General features: G+C 35.3%; 1 protein-coding gene across 1 annotated transcript in view; it reads left to right on the forward strand.

The window, feature by feature from the left end:
* MICU2 (mitochondrial calcium uptake 2) overlaps window positions 1–23804 on the forward strand; it is a 173998-nt gene that overhangs the window by 102401 nt on the left and 47793 nt on the right. Inside the window, exons 5-6 of the mRNA XM_035003699.1 lie at window positions 3012–3059; window positions 4248–4330. Of these exons, the coding sequence (XP_034859590.1) occupies window positions 3012–3059; window positions 4248–4330 (131 nt within the window). The remainder of the gene's footprint in view (window positions 1–3011; window positions 3060–4247; window positions 4331–23804) is intronic.

The raw sequence follows: 23804 nt of genomic DNA on the forward strand, positions 1-23804 counted from the left end.
GGTTAAGCATCTGACTCTTGATCTCAGCCCAGGTCTTGATCTCAGGGTTATGAATTCAGGCCCCACATTGGGCTCTACACTAGACATGGAGCCTACTTAAAAAAAAAAAAAAAAAAAGATTTAAGACCAGAAAGCAAAAGAAAAATTTAAAACTTGTGAATCAAAGTACACTCTGAAGAGAATGAAAAGGCAACCCACAGGAAAGGAGAAAATATTTGCGAATCATATAAGGGGTTAAAATCCAGTATATATAAAGAACTCCTATAACTCAACAACAAGAAAACCAAACTTATTAAAAAATGGGCAAAGACTCGAATAGACCTTTCTCCAAAGAAGATACACAGTTGACTAATTTCTATGTGAAAATATGCCTGACATCACTAACCATTAGGGAAATGCAGGTCAAAACCATAATGAGATATCCCTTAATACCACTATTATCAAGAAAAAAAACAAGTGTTGGCAAGGATGTGGAGGAATCATAACCTCTGTGCACTGTTAGTGGGAATGTGAAATGGTGCCACCACTTTTGAAAAAAGTATGGGGGTTCCTCAAATTAAGAATAAAATGACCATACAATCCAGCAATCCCACCCTGGGTAAATACCCAAAAAAATTAAAAGCAGAAACTCAAACAGATACTTGTACACCAATGTTGGTAGCAGAATTACTCACAATAGCCATTAGCTGGGTGGAAACAACCCAGATGTCCATCAACAGATGGATAAACAAAATGTGGTATATATATATATATAGTGGAATATTTTTCAACCTTACAAAGGAATGGAATTCTGACACATGCTACAATGTGGATGAACCTTGAAGACATTATGCTAAGTGAAATAAGCCAGACACAAAAGGACAAATACTGTATGATTCCATTTATATGAGGTCCGTAGAGTAGGCAAATTCATAGCAACAGAAAACAGAAGAGAGGTTACAGGGGCTGGAGGCAGGGGTTTTAATTTGTAATGATTAAAAAGTTCTGATAATGGTTGCAAAACAATGAATACTTCATGCACTACACTGTACATTTAAAAATGGTTAAAATGGTAAAATTTTTGTTACGTGTATTTTACCACAATAAAAAAAAAAGTGACTTGAGACCTTTTGACCAAATGTAATGCAGGGACCTTTTTTGAATTCTGATTTGAGCACACTTGAAAAAATTTTTTTCTGAAACAGGGACATTTGTAAAAGTGATGTGAGTTTGATGATATTGAGGAATTATTGATAATTTTTTAGGTGTGGCAAATATATTTGTGGGAAGGGGACAGTCTTTTTGGAGATACAGCTTGTATTTTCTCCTGTGAAATAATATGTTGAGATTTGTCTTAAGATAATCCAGTGGGGAGGGTTGGGGTGGCTCCTGGGTGGCTCAGTCTGTCAAGTGTCTGACTTCGGCTCAGGTCATGATCACAGGGTCCTGAAATAGAGCCCTGAGTTGGGCTCAGTGCGCAGCAGGGAGTCTGCTTCTCCGTCTCCCTCTGCCCCTCTGCTCGCTTGTGCATGTGCACTCTCTCCCCCTCTCTCTCAAATAAATAAAATCTTTTAAAAAAATAATTCAGTGGGAAGTGGGGGGAAGGGAGTGAAAAGAGGTATAGATAAAACAAGAACTGCCATGAGTTAATTACTGAAGTTGATATATATAATACAGTTATTTATTATATTCTCACTACTTTTGTGTATGATTGAAGTTTTCCATGATAAAGTTTTTTTTTAATTGTGTATTTTGCTATTATATCAAACTTGTGATCCAGAAGGAAAATTATTTTTAGCTTCTCAGGAAGCCATGATTTACAAGACACTGTTTCTGTATTTATTGCTGTTCTTTTCATTGCAAGCACATAAGCCCAGACACTATCTATTTGAGCAAGAAAGGACAGATGTAGAGCTAGTAGTAGCCAGACACAGAGCTAGCTTCAAGTTCAATTTAATCCAGTGCTCAGACATCACCAGTATCCATCTTTCAGGCCTGCCAATTAAAGATTGGCTGCATTCTCAGGCCCTAAACACTGGCTGTCTGACAGTTCCAGGCACTCTCCATTGCCTCACATTCCTAAGTGAAACATTCTCACATCATCAAAGCCCAGGGGAATGGGGGAGGAAAAAAAAATAAAGTGAATGATTCAGCATTCTTGTCAGAAATTCCACTCTGAGTGACCCAGCTTAGGTCAAGGCCCATCCCTGAACTAGTCCCTGCAGCCAGACTAATGGAACCTGCTCATTAGCTTGGGTCAGCCTTTTGCCCATCTCTGCACCAATTTAGTGAGAGTACGATGATTGGCTTAGGCCTATCAGCATCTACCTTCAAAGGTGAGGATGGTCATCCTACCAAAACTACATGTTTGAGAATGGAGAAGGAATGGTTTCCCAAAGGAAAATCAAGTTACTGCTGCAAAAATTTAATTAATCTCATTTTAAATAATATAGGTTGACCTTTTGTATATTGAGATCTTTGTTACTCTACTGAATTTTTAAATTTGCTTCACTTGAGATGTTATGAATAGTGAAATTTAGATAGAAATTGCATGAAGTGCCATGCAAATAAAACCTGTAGTGGATACCTATTATTTGCTAGCCAACATCCATTCCCCTTTTTTACTAGTAATAGTAACCTGATGAGAAAAGATAGTATCTTTTTTAAGTGTTAGTACTGTACTTAACTCTCCATTATAGAAGTTTTCCACTGTACCAAAGAGAGGTAAATTAAAGTAAAAATGTGTGTGTTTTTATCCCCCCCCCCTTTTTTGAGGGGGGAGGGGCAGAGGGAGAGAGAGAGAATCCTAAGCAGTCTCCATGCCCAGCACCAGACGCAGGGATTGATCTCACAACCCTGAGATCATGACCTGAGCAGAAATCAAGAGTCAGATGCTTAAGCAACCAAGCCACCCAGGTGCCCCAAAATGTGTGTGTTTTTAATTAGGTGAAGTTTCCATATAGTATCTATATATGATTACTTCTAAACCTTCTAAAACTTACCTTCTGATGTTTTTATTTTATCTCTTTCAGGACTAATTTCGTATACTGAGTATCTTTTCTTGCTTACAATCCTCACTAGTAAGTACCCCACAGTTTTTCTCAGTGATCATGTGGAATTCTCTATTCTTACCAAACAAGGTTTTGAAAGTTAGGTATTTATGTCTTTATCATTAAAACGTTATTGCTACCTTAGTTTCTTTTTTTTTTTAACTTTTATTTTATTATGTTATGTTAATCACCATACAGTCAATCATTAGTTTTTGATGTAGTGTTCCATGATTCATTGTTTGCATATAAACCCAGTGCTCCATTCAATACGTGCCCTCTTTAATACCAATCACCAGGCTAACCCATCCCCCACCCCACCCCCAGAATCCTCAGTTTGTTTCTCAGAGTCCATAGTCTCTCATGCTACCTTAGTTTCTATATCAACAAAATGATACTGTTGGATTAGATTAGCCCTTGTACTTCCTTTGTACTGTGGCTCCCCATAACTCTGTCTCCTTAAAAGACTTGTTGAACAGAAGAGAATCAAACTTAGCCTTCACATGTTAAAAAACCCTTATCAGACATTCTTCAAAATTCCTAATCAGTACTCTTAAGACTGGTCATGAAAATCAAGGAAAGAGTGAGAAACTTTCACAACTTGGAGCAGAGTAAGGAGACCTAACAACTAAATGCAACATGGTTTCTTGTATTTGATCCTAAAGTAGAAAAAATAGCATTAGTGGAAAAACTTGAAATCCAAATAAAGTCTGTAGTTCAGTTTAAAATGCTATTACCAGTGTTAATTTTCAGTTTTGACAATGATACTATAGTTATAGAAGATGTTAACATTAGAGAAAGCTGGCTGAAGAGTATCTGAGAACTCACCATACTATATTTACAACATTTCTTAGGTCTAAAATTATTTCAAAATAAAAAATTTTTTAACAACCCTACTCTGAGGGAAATAAAGAGTAATAATCAGTATGAAAATAGCCAAGTTACTATAAGAATATAGGAAAGCCCCTGGTAGAGTTAAAGAAATAAGTTCTCAAATTAATTTTGCTTTGAAAAGCAGAGCACTTAATAGTAGAACAGCACAGCTGTGAAAATATATCAGCCTTTGAAAATTATTATAATAAGAAAAGATCATTTTTTCTCTGTTTAGGCACTCATATAATAGTTTCTAGAAGTTTTTTCAAATTTGAAGACCTATAGATGAATAAGTAATTTGCATTTCACCAACATTTCAATAACTATTCACTTTTCACTTAATTGCAGAACCTCATACTGGGTTTCATGTAGCTTTTAAAATGCTGGATGCAGATGGTAATGAGATGGTTGAGAAAAAGGAATTTTTTAAGGTAAGCAGATTCTACTTATTTTTAGTTTATCATAAAACACTTGGATGCTTGTGTGATTTTACATTTCCATAAAAATTAAAATTTATATCCACAGCTTACATATGAAATGTCAAGAAATCATTTATATATTCAAAAGTATTAAATTTTCCATAATACAATGGAGGAAACTGTTAAGGGACAGAGCTTAATATTCCTATGGGAGAAATGACCTTATGCATCTGCATTTTTTAGGGTTTTATTTTTATGATTTCGGCAGATAATACAATAGAAAGGGCCTCATAGATATGTTTAGAATTATTCTTATACACCCCTACCCCCAATAAAGGAGTAAGAAATATTAAAACTTAAGCCTTCATGGGCGCCTGGTTGGCTCAGTTGGTTAAGCGTCTGCCTTCGGCTCAGGTCATGATCCCAGGGTCCTGGGATCGAGCCCCGCATCGGGCTCCCTGCTCAGTGGGAAGCCTGCTTCTCCCTCTCCCACTCCCCCTGCTTGTGTTCCCTCTCTCGCTGTGTCTCTCTCTGTCAAATAAATAAAATCTTTAAAAAAAAAAAAAAAAAAACTTAAGCCTTCATAAAGAATAGGGGGGAAAATGAAAAAGCTACAAATAGGTATAAATGTGTGCAGATTTTCCAGGAATTTGCTAAAACTAATATTTGAAAAGCTGAAAATCTGTTTAAATGAAAATACGTTTCCAAGACAACTCTAAGACATAAAACCAGTAAATTTCACTCCATTCCAAGAATGTTGATGGTAATATTAAAAAATACCTCTGCACATAAACTGTTGGGTATGTGCCAGAGTTAAATGTTTTTAATGTATTAGAGTGTTTTGTGGAGAAAAAAATAGAACATGAGATAAGTATATAACACAGCATTTGGTACATACTAACTTCTTAGAACTACGATTGATAATTACTGATTACATACATAAATGACTACTTTATGACTTTTTTTAAAAAAGTCTTTGAGATGTGAAGCAAATGGATCTCTCTTATATTGCTGATGGGAATGTGAAATGATATATACATTTTGGAAAACAAAATTGGCAGCTTCTTAATGTATACTCAGCGTATGACGAGGTAGTTCCACTTCTATGTATTTAGTCAAAGAAAAGAAAACATATGTTCACCCAAAGACCCATATGGGAATATTCATAACAATTTTATTCATAATAGTTCCAAACTGGAAACAACCTAAGTGTTCGTCAAGTGACTAGGTAAACAAATTGTATCCATACGATAGAATACTACTCAGAAATAAAAAGGAACAAATTACCAGTAAGTACAACAACATGGATGAATCTAAGTGAAGGAAAAAGTGTACATACAATGTGATTCCTTTGATATGAAACTCTAGAAAAGGAACATATCTATACTAACAGAAAGCAGATCATTGGTTGCCTGGGGCTGAGAGGGAGTAAGGAATTGACTGCAAATTGACTGCAGTTTCCATGAGGGAATCTCCTAAAGTGCTGGAAATATTTTAGACCTTGATTAGGATGGTAGTGACATGGGTGTATAAATTTGTTACAACTCATCAGACTGTATGTTTAAACAAGTGCATTTTATTGTATATGAATTATACCTCAGTAAACACCTTTGACAAGGTTTCATTCCACAGGCTTTGCCAATTTAATTACTGAGATATTTGGTTTTTATATACAAGAAACTGCTCAAAGGCTAGAAACAAATGACATAGCAAAAGGTTCTAACCAGAGAATAAATTTATAAAACAGTGGGATCCAATAAAAAGTAGGCTTATTTAACATTTTAGAAATTATCTGGAAGAGGGTATAAAGAGTATATAAATCTAAGCATGTGGGGGAAACTAAGGTAAATGACATGAACATCTATGTGAGTGGACAATAAAGTAGCAGATGCAGTTCTCAGTGTTTTAGCTTAAAGTGTAGTAGAACCCATCTTACTCAATGTGGCCACTATCAATAGTTCAATTAATTTAAAGAATCTGTTAAAGGGAGAATAATTTTTAAAAAATAAAGATACCTGAATAACAGACATTTTAATTAACTTAAATAAATGCACATCCATTTTAGAACCAAGGTCTTTGTTTTTTTAAGATTTTATTTATTTGAGAGAGTGAGAGCGTGCGCGCATGCACAGAGGGAGAGTGAGAAAGGAGAAGCAGACTTCCTGATGAGCAGAGAGCCCGACGCGGGGTTCGATCCCAGGACCCCGAGATTATGACCTGAGCCAAAGCAGACGCTTAACCAACTAAGCCACCCAGGTGTCCCAGAACCAAGGTCTTTTCTTTCAAGTGGAGCCACTGATTGAAATTACCTATTTTTCTTGCCTACGTATGTCCATAATTTATCATCTGCATTTTCCAGTTTGTTTTCTTTAAATCCAGAAAAAATGTAAAGACGGGTCTGAAGCAGTCTGAATGTAGGATCCTTTAAGATCTTTGTGATTTTTCGCACTCTTTACAGTCTTACCCTAATTAGAAGCAACTTTTTTCTTTAGCAGTGTGCCTTAATAACTCTATAAAGTATTCCTCCTTCCTTTTTTACTGAAGCAACTCTTTTCAGACTCATTTTTCATTGATATAAATATTTGCATTATTGCAAGTGGAACACACACACACACCACCACCACCACCACCACCACCACCACCCCCTCCCCATGTTTAACCAAGGCTCATAAACTCAAAGAATCAAGCTTTCCATCAGAACAGGAACAGGTGCAGGATATCCCATCGTGCTTTCCTTGACATTGCAGTTTCTAATGGGATCTGGCAGCTGCAGGTGGTACTGGCTCACATATTTCAGGGTGTTGGCAGATCCAAGAGACTAAATTTTATGCTTTTATATTTGCAGTTTATATCACCATTCAGAAAAAAAATTTACACAGTCTCTGTGCTTAATGCTTCCATTTCAGGCTCTTCTGATTTTTCACCAAATTTACTTGTCTTTGAAGCTACATTCTCACCTAAGCCAAAAAGGAAGACCAGTGTCCCAATGTCCCCATGTAGTTAACTTCTCCTGCAGCAGGGCGCCTGGGTGGCTCAGTCGGTTAAGCGTCTGCCTTTGGTTCAGGTCGTGATACCAGAGTTCTGGGATTGAGCCCCACAGGGAGCCCCGCAGGGAACCCACTTCTCCATCTCCCTCTGCCACTCCCCCTACTTGTGCGCTTGCTCTCTCTCTCTCTCTGTCTCTCTCAAATAAATAAATAAAATCTTTAAAAAACAAACAAACTTCTACAGCTTTCTGGTGTTTCCAGAAAACCCTATTACTTCCCAGTAATATTTAATAAAATTAAGTAATTACAGTAACAAGTGCAATGAGTATAATTGGTTTGGAAACACAAAAGACTTAAACTAAGCAAACATTGAGCTTAGCTGCTGAGAGTAGGAGTGTGCAAGCATTCTTGAGATTTGCGAAGAGCTTTCTGTGAACATCTGTCATGGAGTTCTACAGGAGGAGCAGGGAGCATTGATTAATCTGCTGAATTGGTTATGTGGAAGCTGGTTAAGATTTTTTTTACATTTTATTTAAGGAAAAAGAACCCAGTATACAATTATAGGAAATTGAATTCTGGAATATCTAGAAGGTAGTGAGTTCAGCTTAACTGTAGACTAGCCTCAATATTTCAGATCAGTATGTTGGTATAAAATTCCAGAAAGTATCCTAAAACACATAGAAAATATACCCTCACACCAAAACAGATACCTTTGGATTTTTGTGTGGTTAGGGGCACTTCATGAAACACACAGAACTGAAATAATTGGAGGTGAGAAGCTTCTTTCTGGGGACCCATTTTAAAAATAGGATTCATGGAAAAAAAAAATAGGACTCATGGTGGGGTGCCTGGGTGGCACAGTCATTCAATTGTCCAACTCTTGGTTTCAGCTCAGGTCACAATCTCAGGGTCATGGGATCAAGCCCTGCATTGGGCTCTGCACACAGTGTGGAGTCTGCTTGAGATTCTCTCTCTCTCCCTCTCCCTTTGCCACTCCCCTGTGGTCACGTGCGCACATGCACTCTCTCTCTCTCTCTCTCAAATAAATAAATCTTAAAAAAAATGGGACTCGTGGAAAGGCAAATACTATATGGTCTTACTTCTGTGTGGACTCTAACAAAAAACCAAGCTCATAGAAAAAGAGATCAGATTTGTAGTTATCAGAGGCAGGGTTGCGGGGAGTGGGTGGTCAAAAGGTACAAACTTCCAGTTAGAAGATAAATAAGTACTAGGAGTGTAATGTGCAACATGACAACCATAGTTAACACCGCTGTGTGATACATAGGAAAGTGGTTGAAAGAGTAACTCCTGGGAGTTCTCATGACAAGGAGAAAACTTTTTTTTTACTTTTGCTTTTTATTGCATGTGTATGAGATGATAGATACTAACTAAACTTACTGCAGTATTCATTTCAGAATACATGTAAGTCAAACCATCATGCTTGTACACCTTATGTCAGTTATATCCCGATGCAACTGGAAAAAGATAGGACTCATGGACTGTTAACATACTAGAAGGATTAATGATCAAAGTCTATAAAGCCATAAAATAACAAATTTTCCAACACAAGCTGAGGAAGACATCTTGCTGAAACCTGTTAGGACAGAGGTCAGAATTTATAGGAGTAACATTAATACTTAGTTGGCAGTGTCAGACAATGAAATGTTTTATATAAATGATTTTTTAAATTGAGGTTTACCTTTTTAACATGATTAAATTTTTAACATTTGTAACTCTTTGATAAGCCCTCCAAGAATATATATATATTTCCCTGTCTTTTCAAAGTGTTATAATGTGCATAATTTATCCTTTATTTTTTTGACAGTTTAGGGTTATCATTATGAAGGTCAGTTTCATCGTGATGGGCTAGTTAGATTTTTAGAGTCTATTAAGGGCATGAGTTACTTACCCTTACACTGAATGGCCTTAGACTTTCATGCTTTTAATTTGTATTTCTGATTTTTGTCCTCATTGTTAGGAATAATACTAGTTCATTCTCACTGATATCAGTGAGAATGAACAGTTGGATCTTGAATACATGATGAAGTAATAATGTTGGGATATTAATTCATGTTCATCTGTTTCTTTCTACTTTTTTATATGTGGCTACTAGAAAACTTAAAACGACTTATGTAGCTCTATTATATTTCTGTTGGACAGCACTGCTTTAGAATATATAAGACTATAAATTCTGAGAAATCTTCATAAATATTTTATTACATGTCCCTCATGACAGTTGTTTCAAGTGCTGAAAAAGATCTTTCTTGTGGGTTTGCAACTTAAGTAAGAAAGCTGGAGAGTTCCAGAGGATTGAAGTTGCCTGACTTATACCTCTGGATACATCAAGTTTCACTTACTGTTCAGAAAAACAGGTAGTAATCTTACAGGATTCACTTTCTCAAAGTGGTAGAAGTTAAAAGTAACAGAAAGCTATAGAGAAAACTATGTGACTGCTTAAAGAATATTTGGAAGGTTTCATGAATTCAAACATGTTATATGTAAGAGATATGGGTTTGAAAAAATAGAAATTGTTTCATTACGTCATTGTGAATAAATGTTAGCAAATCTGCCTGTTACCAAAGGAGTAGTATGGATAAAGTTTACCATTGTAGAGCAACTAGTTTATGAAAGCAGCCTGGAATTCTGCCGAGAAGTTGAAGGTGCTTGTGAATAGACAAAATGGAAAAAAAAAAAAAAAAAAGGCATTTCCAGATATCATGGCTCTTTCTCAGGACGTCGGGTTAAAAAATACTCAAAAAGCAAGCAGGAAAGGAAATACAAGATAGTCATCATAAATTTATCTTCAAATTCCATTTCATTCAGGCTAAGGAAAGCAAAAATAACCATAATGCTCTATTTAGCATCAACATTGATTAAATAACCATTATTAATGGTCTTTTGGGGAAACAAACTTTATAAAATATAGACCACTGTAAAAGCATTGTTGTTGTTCTTGTGTGGTTGGAATGTGAGCAGAGACACCTAAGAGGCAGAATCCCCAAATGTGAACTGTACACTGCTGTCAGGAGAAACCAGCAGGCAGTTCTGGAGATGATAGCGCTTCAGTGTTCAAAAATTCATCTCTGACCACAGTATGGAAAGGGAATTAATAGAGAAGAGATTGGAGGCAGGAAGTTTGTTAAGCTTCAGAGTAGTCCAATTTACAACTGTGAGTGAAAAGTAGAAAATATAATTGAGACATGCTATGGAATAGGCTCTGTAGAACCTGGTTTCTGGCAGGATTGGAGAGATGAGGGAAAAGGAGAAATCAGTGGTCACTCCTTTTTCCAGCCAGCCTAACTAGGAATAATGATAGTACTAACTGATCTAAGAGAAAATAAGACTACTTCTTATTGAGGATTGGTTATGTTCAACATAATGTAACATTACTGAATCTTCCTTAACTCTGAGCTTGGAAATGTTGACCTTTATAAGCTGTTGGGACACCCTGTAGAGATAGACGAGTGTAACAAGCAACTGTCTGGAGATAAGAATGTAGCCAGGATTAGGAAGCATCCTGATAGAGGTGATAATTAAGTCATGAGAGTATGTGACCTAAAGGGTAGAATGTAGATTGAAGAGGGATAAGATCAGAGTCTTGGAAAAAAGTTGCATTCAAGAGGTCAAAATGAGACTGAGAAGCCAAAGAATGAAATTGAGAAGGAGCAGAGTACCAGAGAAGTAAGAAGAAAGCCCAGAGAATGCAGGATGGTGGAATCTAGGGAAGAAAAGAGCAACAGTGAGGAAGTGTTTAATATCAAACTCTTTGAAAGTAATCAAGTAGGATAGCGACAGAGTAGAAAACTCCTTAAATTTTGTAGGTCTTTGGGAACTATTTCAGAAGCACTTGGAAAAGAGTAGTAGAGACTAGTGCCACAGAGCAAAAGGCTAAAGAGGAGTGGGTAAAAAATGCAAAATCAATGGCAGTAGAAAAAAATGACTCTTCTGAGATGCTTGATGTTTAAGGAAGGAAATTAATTTGCTACTAGTTTAAGGTAGTAAACCTATCTGTCTGCACAAGTAGGACCTGAAATACCAGTGTGTTAAGTCGTAAGGTACCATTACATCCTACCTAACTCCATCTGCCTCAGGTATAAGAAAAGGATATAGTTAAGATTGTTATTCAAGTTGAGGCTAATAATTACAAAAAGGGTATTCTACATGAAGATAAAATTCTATTATGCAAATTAAATTGTTAGAGTGTGCACAAGCCATAATTCCCTCAGACCTGGATGAACTTGCTTTTATTTCTAGTGGTCACAAAGCATAGGGAACCAAATCTTAGAAGTACTTTATCCACTATATATATACCTCCCTAGATTTATTCGTAAAGTTGGAGGTAATTTTATAAAGTGGACATAATAGAGCCTCTGGTTATATCACTGTCATACTAACCAAACCAAAGTTCTGTTTTACTATTCTAATATTTGATGATAATCAAGTCTGAATAGACAAAGCCTGTAAAGGAGACACTGAACATGAAACTGAAAAAAGACAATAGAGGGCATGTTGTTTTTCTCTTTGTTGTCTTCAGGTCTCTTCTCACACTGAAAAATAGAGTTTCCTACTGCAAGAGACTAGGCATGTCTCTTTTACTGCATATACAGCCTCTATCCCTGAAATTGTTGAGCATATCTACTTTAAAAGTTTTCAGATACTTTTTCTCAAAATTACTTAACATGCTGAATTTATGGAACACTTTCTGAATATGACAATTTTTTCCTTAAATGTTTGGAAAATTCTTAGATGGTCAACTCATGAATTAAGAAAACAAGAAAAAAAGCATGTTAGGATATGCCACTGATTCTTTTTTTTTTTTAAGTGTAAGATTATAAAGGTCAAACTTCTAAGCTGATACAAGGTTCTTTATGCTGATCATAGAAATAAAACAGTAAACTTGATAACTCATGAAGCATGATATAGTCAATTTAAAATAACAACATAGAGAAGATGGGGGTGTAGAAAGACCCTAAACTCACTTCCTCCCATGTATACACCAAATCTATAACTACATATGGATCAGTTCCCTCTGAAAAAGACCTGAAAACTAGTTGAACACCTCCTCCACACCAAAGGATAAAAAGGCCACATGGAAACAGATAAGAGAGTTAGAGACGTGTTCTTACAAAAAAAAAAAAAAAAAAACTTACCCCCAGCATGGTAACCCACAAGTGGGAGAGATCTTACAAATAAGAATGTATTCCTAAGGAATAAGGGGTTGAAGCCCCACATCAGGCATCCCAATTCCAACTCTTGGAAGTTACACTGGAGAGATGAGGCCCAAAATAACCAGCTTTGAAAACCAATGGGACTTACATCCAGGAGACCCAAAGGGCTGTGGAAAACTGAGACTCTAGTCTTAATAGACTCATACACAGACTCACCCTTGGATTCAGTACTTAAGTATCAGGTTAAAAAGTGCTTAGGCTGTATGTAAAGGAAATTCATTGGCTAATCTTAAAGCATCTGTTGGAGGACCACAGATCTGCTAGAACTCTCTCAATAATGGAGGTGCTCACAAGCACCATTTTTTCAGTCCCATTTCACCGTGCTACTGCTGTTTGCCCCACCCATGCACTCTCCCATGGCCCAGCCCTTCTAAACCCAGCAGTGGGCTTGTCCTACCATGCCAAATTGACAGGTATGTGCAGTCCACACAAGGGATGCCCGTTAAATGCCTGGCTCTGGTGGCCAGGGAGCATTGCATTTCTAGGCTCCACATGACTGAAACAATTGAAGGGACAATTCTTGGCAGGCTACCACCCCCAGGGCACTACATAAACAGCAATTGAAACACATTCCCTGTCTTCCTATGACCACTCCATCAAAATGGAGATACAGCTGTTTTGCCTCATACATAGAAACAAATACAGAGTCAAACGAAATGAAAAAACAGAGGAATGTGTTCCAGATGAAAGAACAAGATAAAACCCCAGAAAAACACCTTAACGAAATGGAGATAAGTAATTTACCTGATAAAATGTTAAAGTAATGGTCATAAATATGCTTGCCTATCTTGTGAGAAGAATGGATGAGTACAGAGTGAACTTCAACAGAGACAGAAGATATACGAAAGTTCCAGACAGAAGTCACAGAGCTGAAGAGCACCATAACTGAACTGGACAATACACTAGAGGGGCTCAAAGCAGACTAGATGAAGAAAGGATGAGTGACCTGAAAGACAGGACAGTGGAACTCACCCAAACAAAGCAGCAAAAAGAAGAAAAAAGAATGTTAAAAAGTAAAGATAGTTTAAGGGACCTATGGGACAACAGAACCAACATTCGCATTTAGGAGTCCCAAAGAGAAGTGCGAGATCAAGGGAACATAAAATTTATTTGAAAAAATAATGGCTTAAAACTTCAATAACCTGGGGAAGGAAACAAACATCCAGTTCCAGGAAACACAAAGAGTTCTAAATAAGATGAACCCAAAGGTATCCACAAGACAGATTATTGTTGAAATGTCAAAATTTGAAGATAGGGAGAATCATAAAGCACCAAGAGAAAAACAGATTGTATGTACAAGGGAAACCCCATAGGACTGTCAGCAGATTTTTAAGCAGAAACTTTACAGGCCAGAAGGGAATGACATGATATTCAAAGTGCCAGAAGCAAAAAACTTTCAACCAAGCATACTTTACTCAGTGAAGTTATCATTCAGAATTGAAGGAAAGATAAAGAATTTTCTTTTTTTTTTTTAAGATTTTATTTATTTGTCAGAGAGAGAGCACAAGCAGGAGGAGTGGCAGGCAGAAGGAGAAGAAGCCTCCCTGCTGAGTGGGGAGCCTGATGCAGAACTCGATCCCAGGACCCTGGGATCATGACCTGAGCCGAAGGCAGCTGCTTAACCAACTGAGCCACCAAGGTGTCCCAGAAAGATAAAGAATTTTCAAAACAAGCAAAAACTAAAGGAGTTTTCACTACCACTAAACTGGCCTTACAAGAAATTTTAAGGGACTTCTTTAATCTGAAAAGAAAGGGAACTAATTAGTAAGAAGAAAACATAAAAGTAAAAATTTCAGTGGTAAATATATATAACAAAGACAATAGACTAATCACTTACAATGCTGGCATGAAGGTTAAAAGAAAAAATTAGTAAAAAAATAAGTAAATAACTATAACTACAATTAGTTAATGGATATACAAAATAAAATGATGTGTAATGTGACATCAAAAACGTAAACTGCAAGGGGAGGGGAGTAAAAATGTAAATTTTTAGAATTCAGTCTTAACTTGCTATCAATATAAAATATATTGATAGTATAAAATTTATATATATATAAAATATATATAAAGGTTGATATATGTAAACCTCTTGGTAACCACAAAGCAAAAATCTGTAGTAGATTAAGACAATGAGAATGGAATCTAAACATAACACTAAAAAAGGGCATAAGACCACAAGGGAAGAGAGCAAAAGAAGAAAGAAACAAAAGAAGAACTACAAAACAGCCAAAAAACAATCAACAAGATGGCAGTACGTAAGTACCTATCTATAATTACTTTAAACATAAATGGACTGAGTTATTAAAAAAAAGACCCATTTATATATTGCCTATAAGAGACTCATTTCAGATCTAAAACAGACTGAAAAGTGAAGAGATGGAAAAAGATATTTCATACAAATGGAAACCAGAAGAAAGCTAGGTAGTTTTACTTACATCAGACAAAATAGACTAGACTTTAAAACGAACTGTGATAAAAGACAAAGATGGGCATTACATAATGATAAAGGGTTCAGTCCAGCAAGAAGATAAAACATTTGTACACTGAACATAGAAGCACCTAAATATATAAAGCAAATATTAACAGGGTGAAAATGACAGCAGTGCAGTAATAGTAGAGGACTTTAATATCCCACTTACATCAGTGGAGAGCTCATCCAGACAGAAGGTCAATAAGTAAATGTCAGCCTTAAACAAAAATTAGACCAGATGGGCTTAATGGATATATACAGATATTCCATCCAAAAGAAGCAAAATACACATTCTTCTTAAGTGCACATGGAACATTCTCCAGGATATTCTCAAATTTAAGAAGATTGAAATTATATCAAGCATCTTTTCAGGACATTGTAGTATTAAAGAAGAAATCAATCACAAAGAAAACTGGAAAAATCACAAATGTATAGAGACTGAACAATATGCTTCTGAACAACCAATGGGTCAATGAAGAAATTAAAGGAGAAATTTTAAAAAATACCTTGGAAAAAATTTTTTTAAAAATGCCTTGAGACAAATGAAAATGAAAATACAAACATAACAAAATCTGTGGGATAAAGCAAAAGCAGTTCTAAGAAGGAACTTTATAGCAATACAGGCCTCTCTTAAGAAACAAGAAAAATCTCAGTCTAACTTTGCACCTAAAAGGTCTAGAAAAAGAACAAATGAAACCCAAAATTCGAAGGAAAAAAATAACTAAAATCAGAGCAGAAATGAAATAGAGACTAAAAAGACAGTAGATGAAATCAGTAAAACTAAGAGCTGGTTCTTTGAAGAGAACTACAGAATTGACAAGTCTTTGGATAGCCTCATCAAGAAAAAAAAAGAATCCTCAAATAAATGAAAGAAGGGAAGTTACATCTGATACCACAGAAATAGAAAGGATAATAAGAGACTTCTATGAAGAATTATACTCCATGAAACTGAACAACTAGAATAAATGGAGAAGTTCCTAGAAACATACTACCTTGATGAAGAAATAGAAAATCTGAATAGATGAATTACCAGTACAGAGATTGAATCAGTTATCAGAAACTTTCCAACAAACAAACATCCAGGACCAGATGGCTTTACTGGTGAGTTCTACCAAACACTCAAGGAACATTTAATACCTGTACTTCTGAAACTCTTTTAAAAAATTGAAGAAGAGGGAATGCTTCCAAACTTATTTTACAAGACCAACATTATTCTCATACTAAAACCAAACAAGGACACCGCAAAAAAAAAAAAAAAAAAAATTATAGGCCAATATCCCCGATGAACATAGATGCAAAAATCCTCAACAAAATATTATCAAACTGAATTCAATAATACATTAAAAAGAACATATACCATGTTGAAATGGGATTTATTCCAGGGATGCAGGGATGTTTCAGCATCTGTAAATCAGTCAGCATAGTTCACCACATCAACGAAATGAAGGATAAAAATCATACAATCCTCTCAACAGATGCAGAAAAAACATTTAACAAAAAACATAAATTTAGGATAAAAAGTCTCTACAAAGTGTGTATAGAGAGACCCTTCCTCAACATAATAAAGGCCATATATTACAAACCCACAGCCAATATCATGCTTAATGGTTAGAAGCTGAAAGGTTTCCCACTAAGATCAGGAATAAGGTAAGGATGCCCATGATTACTATTTTTATTCAACATAGTACTGGAAGTCCTAGCTGGAGCAGTTAGGCAAGAAAAAAGAAATAAAAGGCATCCAAATTAGAAAGGAAGAAGCAAAACTGCCACAATTTGTGAACAACACTATTTTATGTATAGAAAAACCCTAAAGACTCCACCAAAAAGCTGTCAGAACTAACAAATTCAGTAAAGTTGAGGATAAAAAAATCAATGCACAGGAATCTGTTGGTGTTTTTATATACTAACAATGAACTATCAGAAAAATTAAGAAAACAATTCTATTTAAAATTGCATCAAAAAGAATAAAATACCTGGAAATACACTTAACCAAGGAGGTGAAAGAACTGTAATCTGAAAACTACAATACATTAATGAAAGGAATTGAAGAAGACACAAATAAATGGAAAAACATTCCATGCTCATGAATTGGAAGAATTAATATTGTTAAAATGCCCATATTACCCAAAGCAATCTATAAATTGAATGCAGTCCCTACCAAAATTCCAGTGACATTTTTCACAGAAATAGAACTGTCCTAAAATTTGTTTGGAGCCACAGAAGATTCCTAATAGCCAAAGCAATCTTGAAAAAAGAAAAAGCTAGCAGCATCACGCTGCCTGATTTCAAACCATTACAAATCTACAGTATAATACTGGCATAAAAGCAGACACAAAGACCGATGAGAGAGTATAAAGATCCCAGATATAAAGCCATGCATATATGGTCAATTAAATGATGACAGAGGAGGCAAGAATATAAAAATTGGGAAAGGACAGTCTCTTCAGTAAATGGTACAGGGAAAACTGGACAGCTATATGCAAAAGAATGAAGCTATACCACTCTCTTTCACCACACACAAAATTGACTCAAAATAGATTAAAGACTTGAAGACCAAAACTTATAAAACTTCTAGAAGAAAACATAGGCAGTTAGATCCTTGACATTGCTCTTAGCAATATTTTTTTGGATCTTACCACAAAGATGTTGGCAACAAGGCATAAATGGATTGCATCAAACTACAAAGTTTCTGCATGGAAAGGAAACCAACACAATGAAAAGACAGTCTATCGACTGGGAGAAAATATTTGCAAATCATTTATTTACCTGGTAAGAGGTTAATATCCAAAACATGTAAAGAACTCATTCAATTCAACACACAACAAAAGCAAACAATCTGTTTTAGAAAATGAGCAGAGGATCTGAATAAGCTTTTTTTCAAATAAGACATACGGATGAACAACAGACACATGATAAGATGCTCAACATCACTAATTATCAGAAAACCACAAATCTAAACCACAAGGAGTTACCACCTCACACCTGTAAGAGTGGCTATTATCAGAAAGATAAGAAATAACAAGTGTTGGCAAGGATATAGAGAAAGGGAGCTCTTGTGCACTGTTGGTGGGAATGTAAATTGGTGCAGCCACTATGGAAAACAGTATGGAGGAGCTTCAAAAAACTAAAAATAGAATTATCATATGATCCAGCAGTTCTACTTCTGAGTATCCCAAGAAAATGAAAACACTAATTCAAAAAGATATCTGTACTCCTCTGTTTGTCTCAGCATCATTCACTATAGCCAAGACATGGAAACAACTAAAATGTTCATCAGTGGATGAATGGATAAAGAAGTTGTATGTATATGTGATGCAATTTTACTCAGCCATGATAAAGAAGGCAATCTTGCCATTTGTGTCAACATGGATGGACCGTGGTCATTATATTAGGAAACCTAAGTATGTAACATCTTATATTTGAAATTTTATTGAACAAAACTAGCAGTTCTTCTCAGATTAGAAGAACATATTTAGGGGCACCTGGATGGCTCAGTCGTTAAGCGTCTGCCTTTGCCTCAGGTCATGATCCCAGGGTCCTGGAATCGAGCCCCGCATCGGGCTCCCTGCTCAGCGGGAAGCCTGCTTCTCCCTCTCCCACTCCCCCTGCTTGTGTTCCCTCTCTTGCTTGTCTCTCTCTGTCAAATAAATAAATAAAATCTTTTAAAAAAAGAAGAACATACTTAAAGGGCATGGGTTTTTTGTTTTGTTTTGTAGATTATCTGAATGTTTCTCCAGTAAATTTTATTTATTGCTTTTCCTACCATAAGTGCTAATGCATGAGAATAGGTAATGAAAATTACTTTAATACCCAAAACATAGATATAGCAAAGTGATTTGAACAGCAAATACAAAAGTAATGATGAAATATGTTAATATAAATTCTTTTGGAAATGTCCTAAAATATAAATTGCCTCCGTTGGTTTCTTTTGTGTTATGCAGTACATTCATGTTTTATTAATATCCAGATCTAGAAACTATTGAAGTAATTGCTTACTTCTCTATCCCAAGAACAAGTAAAATAGCAACTATCTGTATAAGCTATTTTCTGTCAGATAATAACAAACAATATAGCGGTGATCAAAGCCAGCAATAGTTAATACATTTAATCTTTACCTTGATAGATGGCACATCTGCTTATTTGGGCTAAGTGCCAGGGTTTTAGTGCAATTTCTTTAAACAATACCTTAATGACATGTCTGTTTACTAGTGCGAATTTCTCCTTAGGTGGTCCTTTTATTTCACACTGATTTCATACTGGCAGGAAGGATTGTGCTCTTAATATAGTAGTGGTATAATTTTATCATGCCAAATATACGTGCTAGTGTTATTATTAAGTAAATATAAAAGCTTTCAGTAGATTTATTCTTCTTGATTTGGGGATAATATTCTTGTTTCAGAATTTAAACTAACATGATTCTGAAAGCAAAAATAAGTTAAATCAATCCTACATACATTTCTTCATTTTCAGCCTGTAATTGGAAATATGGATCGATATAAATTTAAATAGTCAACTTGGCAGTACTTTTTTAATCATAGAATTTGTATTTGGTGAATGGGTCCTCCTCCTTCTTTTACCACTTATATATTATGACCACTTTACCTTCTTTCTGTTTCTCTCAAAACATCCCTATTTCTTCCACAAACTTTTTCTTCCCTCTGCCTGGAATGTCCATTTCCCATTCCTTCTGTAGCTTTTACCATTCAGATCTCAGCCCAAATGTCCTGTTCTCACAAAGAACCACACAGAATAAACCTATCTAACAGTAATCCATACCCAGCAGTCTCAGAATCCTGTTACCCTACTTTTATTTTATCTTAGTATTGTCATACTTTGAAATACTAGTCATATTTGAAATTCTCTTATTTGTTCACTGTTTGTTATCTCTAGACCATTAGAATGTAAGTTTCATGACAGCAAGGATATTATCTGTCCTTAACTGCTATATTCCCAACACTTTAATTACATGATAGGCACTTACTATATTGCTATCATGAATCAGTATCATGTACAGCCATTTTAAAACTGTCTTAAAACCAGAGAGTCCTTTTGGCATAAGAGAATACAGTTGACCCTTGAACAACATGGTTTTGAGCTGCACAGGTCCAGTTAGATGCAGATATTTTTATAGTACAGTACTGTAAATGTATTTCCTCTTCCTTATGATTTTCTTAATAACATTTTCTCTTCTCTAGCTTACTTTAATTTAAGAATATAGTATATAACACACTCCACATACAAAATATGCTTATGTTATCAGTAATGCTTTCAGTCAGCAATAGACTATTAGTCATTAAGTTTTAGGGGACTCAAAAGTTACACATGGATTTTCGGCTGCACAGGTTCAGCACCCCAACCCCTGTGTTTTTCAAGGGTCAGCTGTGCTGGTATAAAATGTTTATGCTCTTTCAAACGGAGCTTTTATTATAGAACTAAATGTACAACGCTACAATCTTCAAAGTACATTAAAACCTGCTATAACCCTCTCCCTGAGTACAGGCCAAAATGTTTTAGGTAAGACTCTAAGATGACAAGGTTTTTTTTATTCTTATTATTTAAAAATAGAGTATAGTTGACACACAATGTTAACATTAGTTTTAGGTGTACAACATAGTGCTTCAACAGCTCTGTGTTATGCTGTGCTCACTCTAAGTATAGTTACCATCTGTCACCCTGCAATGCTATTATGGTACCATTAACTATATTCCCTATGGTTTTATTTTTGTGACTTACTCATTCCATAACTGGAAGCCTGTATCTCTCACTCGCCTTCACCCATTTTGCCCACTCCACTGACCTCTCCTCTGACAACCATTGATTTGTTCTGTGTATAGGACTGATTCTGCTTTTTGTTTGTTTGTTTATTCATTTGTTTTCTGGGTTCCACATACAATTAAAATCATATGATATTTGTCTTTCTCTGACTTATTTCACTTAGCCTAATATCCTGTAGGTCATCACAAATGGCAAGATCTCACCTTTTTTTGTGGCTATGTAATATTCCATATCTTTATCAATTCATCTATAGATGGACACTTAGGTCGCTTCTGTGTCTTGGCTATTGTAAATAATGCAATAAACATAGGGGTCCATATGTCTTTTCATATTAATGTTTTTGTTTTCTTTGAATACCCAGTGGTGGAATTATTGGATTATGTGTTATTTCTATCTTTAATTTTTTGAGGTACCTCCATACCATTTTACACAGTGGATGTACCAGTTTACATCCCTACCAACAGCGCACAAGAGTTCCTTTTTCTCTGCATCCTTGCCAACATTCGGTATTTCTTAACATGGCAAGCTTTATCTCATACCATACCCACTTGGATAGAACTTTAGGACAGAACCTTGTTCTTCTAAATTCCACACCATATTGGAATAAGCCAATGTTGTAAAAAGCCTCCTAAAAAATTCTCATGTCAATGAACTAATCTTATTTGCTTTGTTTTATTTGTAATTATTCAATGACTGTGAAGGTTGTAACAACTATATTAAATGTCATAATAAAAGATATAATTTTTAAAATTTTGTACAAAAACTTATAATCACTATGGATAACATCTATTTGTATTTTTAAATTGTTTTCTGTGTGATAAATTTTGAAGAATTTTCAGTACTGGATCTAATTTTAGTACTTTAAGAGGGTCCAAATTACCAGTGTTAGAAATAAAAAAGAAGTATCACCACAGATTCTGCAAATATCAGAAGGATTGAAATGGAATATTGTGAACAGCTTATTCATATGTGACTGTAAATTTGATAACTCAGATGAACTGGACAAATGCCTTTAAAAAAAAACTTACCAAAACTAACAAGAGATAGAAATCTGAATAGCCCTTTAACAAAGGCATTGAATTTGTTATCAAAAACTTTCCCACAAAGAAATGTCCAGGCCCAGATGGTTTTACTGGTGAAATCTATCAAGTATTTAAGGAAGAAGAAATGCCAAATTTTCACAGACTCTTTCAGAAAATACAAGAAAAAGGAACAGTTCCCTCTTATATCCCTGATAACTAAAACTTGGCAAAGGTCTAACAAGAAAAGTAAATTATAGAGCAACTTTCATCATGAACAAAGACCCAAAACACCTAATCAGAACAAAACACATTATATACTATATAAAATAATGCACCAAGATCAAGTGAGATTTATGCAAAGAATACAAAATTTGTTTAAAGATTGAAAATCAATCAGTGCAATCCATCATACCAACAGAATAAAGGAGAGCTCAACATGATCCTATCACTACATGCTTACAAAGTATTTAAGAAAATAAGCACTTTCATAATAAAACTGAGCAAAGTAGAAATTGAAGAGAACTTTTTCAATCTGATAAAGGGCATTTATAAAAAATTTAAAGATGGCATCATGCTACAGATCAAATACAGAATGCTGTCCCTTTCTGATCAGAAACAAGGCAAGGCTATATTTTCTTATCTCTTCTGTTCAACATTTTACTGAAGATTCTAATAGCGGTACAACTGGGGGGAGAATAAAAAGATTGGAAGGGAAGAAGTAAATCTGACTTTATTCACAGATATCAACAAGAAAAGTAAAGCTGCTAGAACCAAAAGCGAATTTAGGAAGTTCTCAATGTAGAATGTCAATATGGAGAAATCAATTGTATTTCCACATACTAGTAGCAAATAGTTGGAAAATGAAATTAAAATCAGTTCTCCATCGTGGATCACTACATCAAAAACCAATGGTGTATTGTATGGTGACTAACGTAACATAATAAAATTTTAAAAATTAAAAAATAAAATCAGTTCTCCTCTAGATGGTATCAAATAACATAAAGTAAGTAGAAATAAATATAACAGAAGCATTCACCAGAAACTTCAGACATTGCCAATAGAAATTCAAGAAACTTAAATAAACGGAGGAATATACCATGTTAATGGTTAAAAGATTCAGTAGTGTTAAGATGTCATTTCTTCCCAAATTGGTCTAAAGATTTAACTTCCCAAGCAAAATCCCAGCAGGCTTTTTCTGTAGAAATTAACAAGCTGATTTTAAAGTGTATATGTAAAAACAGAGGACGTAGAACACTCAAATCAATCTTGAGAAAAAGAGCTAATCTGGGTAACTCACACTACCCGACTTTGACTTAGCACAAAGCTACAGGGATGGTGACGCTGTGATACTGATCTAAGGATGGGTAAATAGATCAGTGGAAGATAATAAAGAATCCATACACAGTTGCTTAATTTTCAATAAATGACACTAGAACAATTGGATGTGTATATGAAAAAAAAATTAGTTATAACCCCTGCCTCAAAGCACATATAGGCATAACTTGGAGTTACCACAGGTTTAGTTCCAGACCACCACAATAAAACGAGTCAAATGAATTTTTTGGTTTCCTAGTGCATATAAAAGTTATGTTTATACTATACCATAGTCTGTTAAGTGTGCAGTATCATTATGTCTGAAAAACCAGTGCACATACTTTAATTAAAAAATACTTTATTGCTAAAAAATGCTAACCATCACCTGAGCTTTCAGTGAGTGGTAATCTTTTTTAGGGTCATGTATCAATGTTTATGGTTGCTGATTGATCAGGGTGGTAGTTGCTGGAAGTTGGGGTGATTGTGGCAATTTATTAAGACAGTGGAGTTTGCCTCATTGAATCTTCCTTTCACAAATGATTTCTCTGTAGCATATGATGCTGTTTGATAGCATTTTACCCACAGTAGAACTTCTTTCAAAATTGGAGTCAGGGGGCGCCTGGGTGGCTCAGTTGGTTGAGCGACTGCCTTCGGCTCAGGTCATGATCCTGGAGTCCCGGGATCGAGTCC

This window comes from Mirounga leonina, unplaced genomic scaffold (assembly GCF_011800145.1).
Source record: "Mirounga leonina isolate KUSES-001 unplaced genomic scaffold, KU_Mleo_1.0 Mir_127, whole genome shotgun sequence".
NCBI lineage: Eukaryota > Metazoa > Chordata > Mammalia > Carnivora > Phocidae > Mirounga > Mirounga leonina.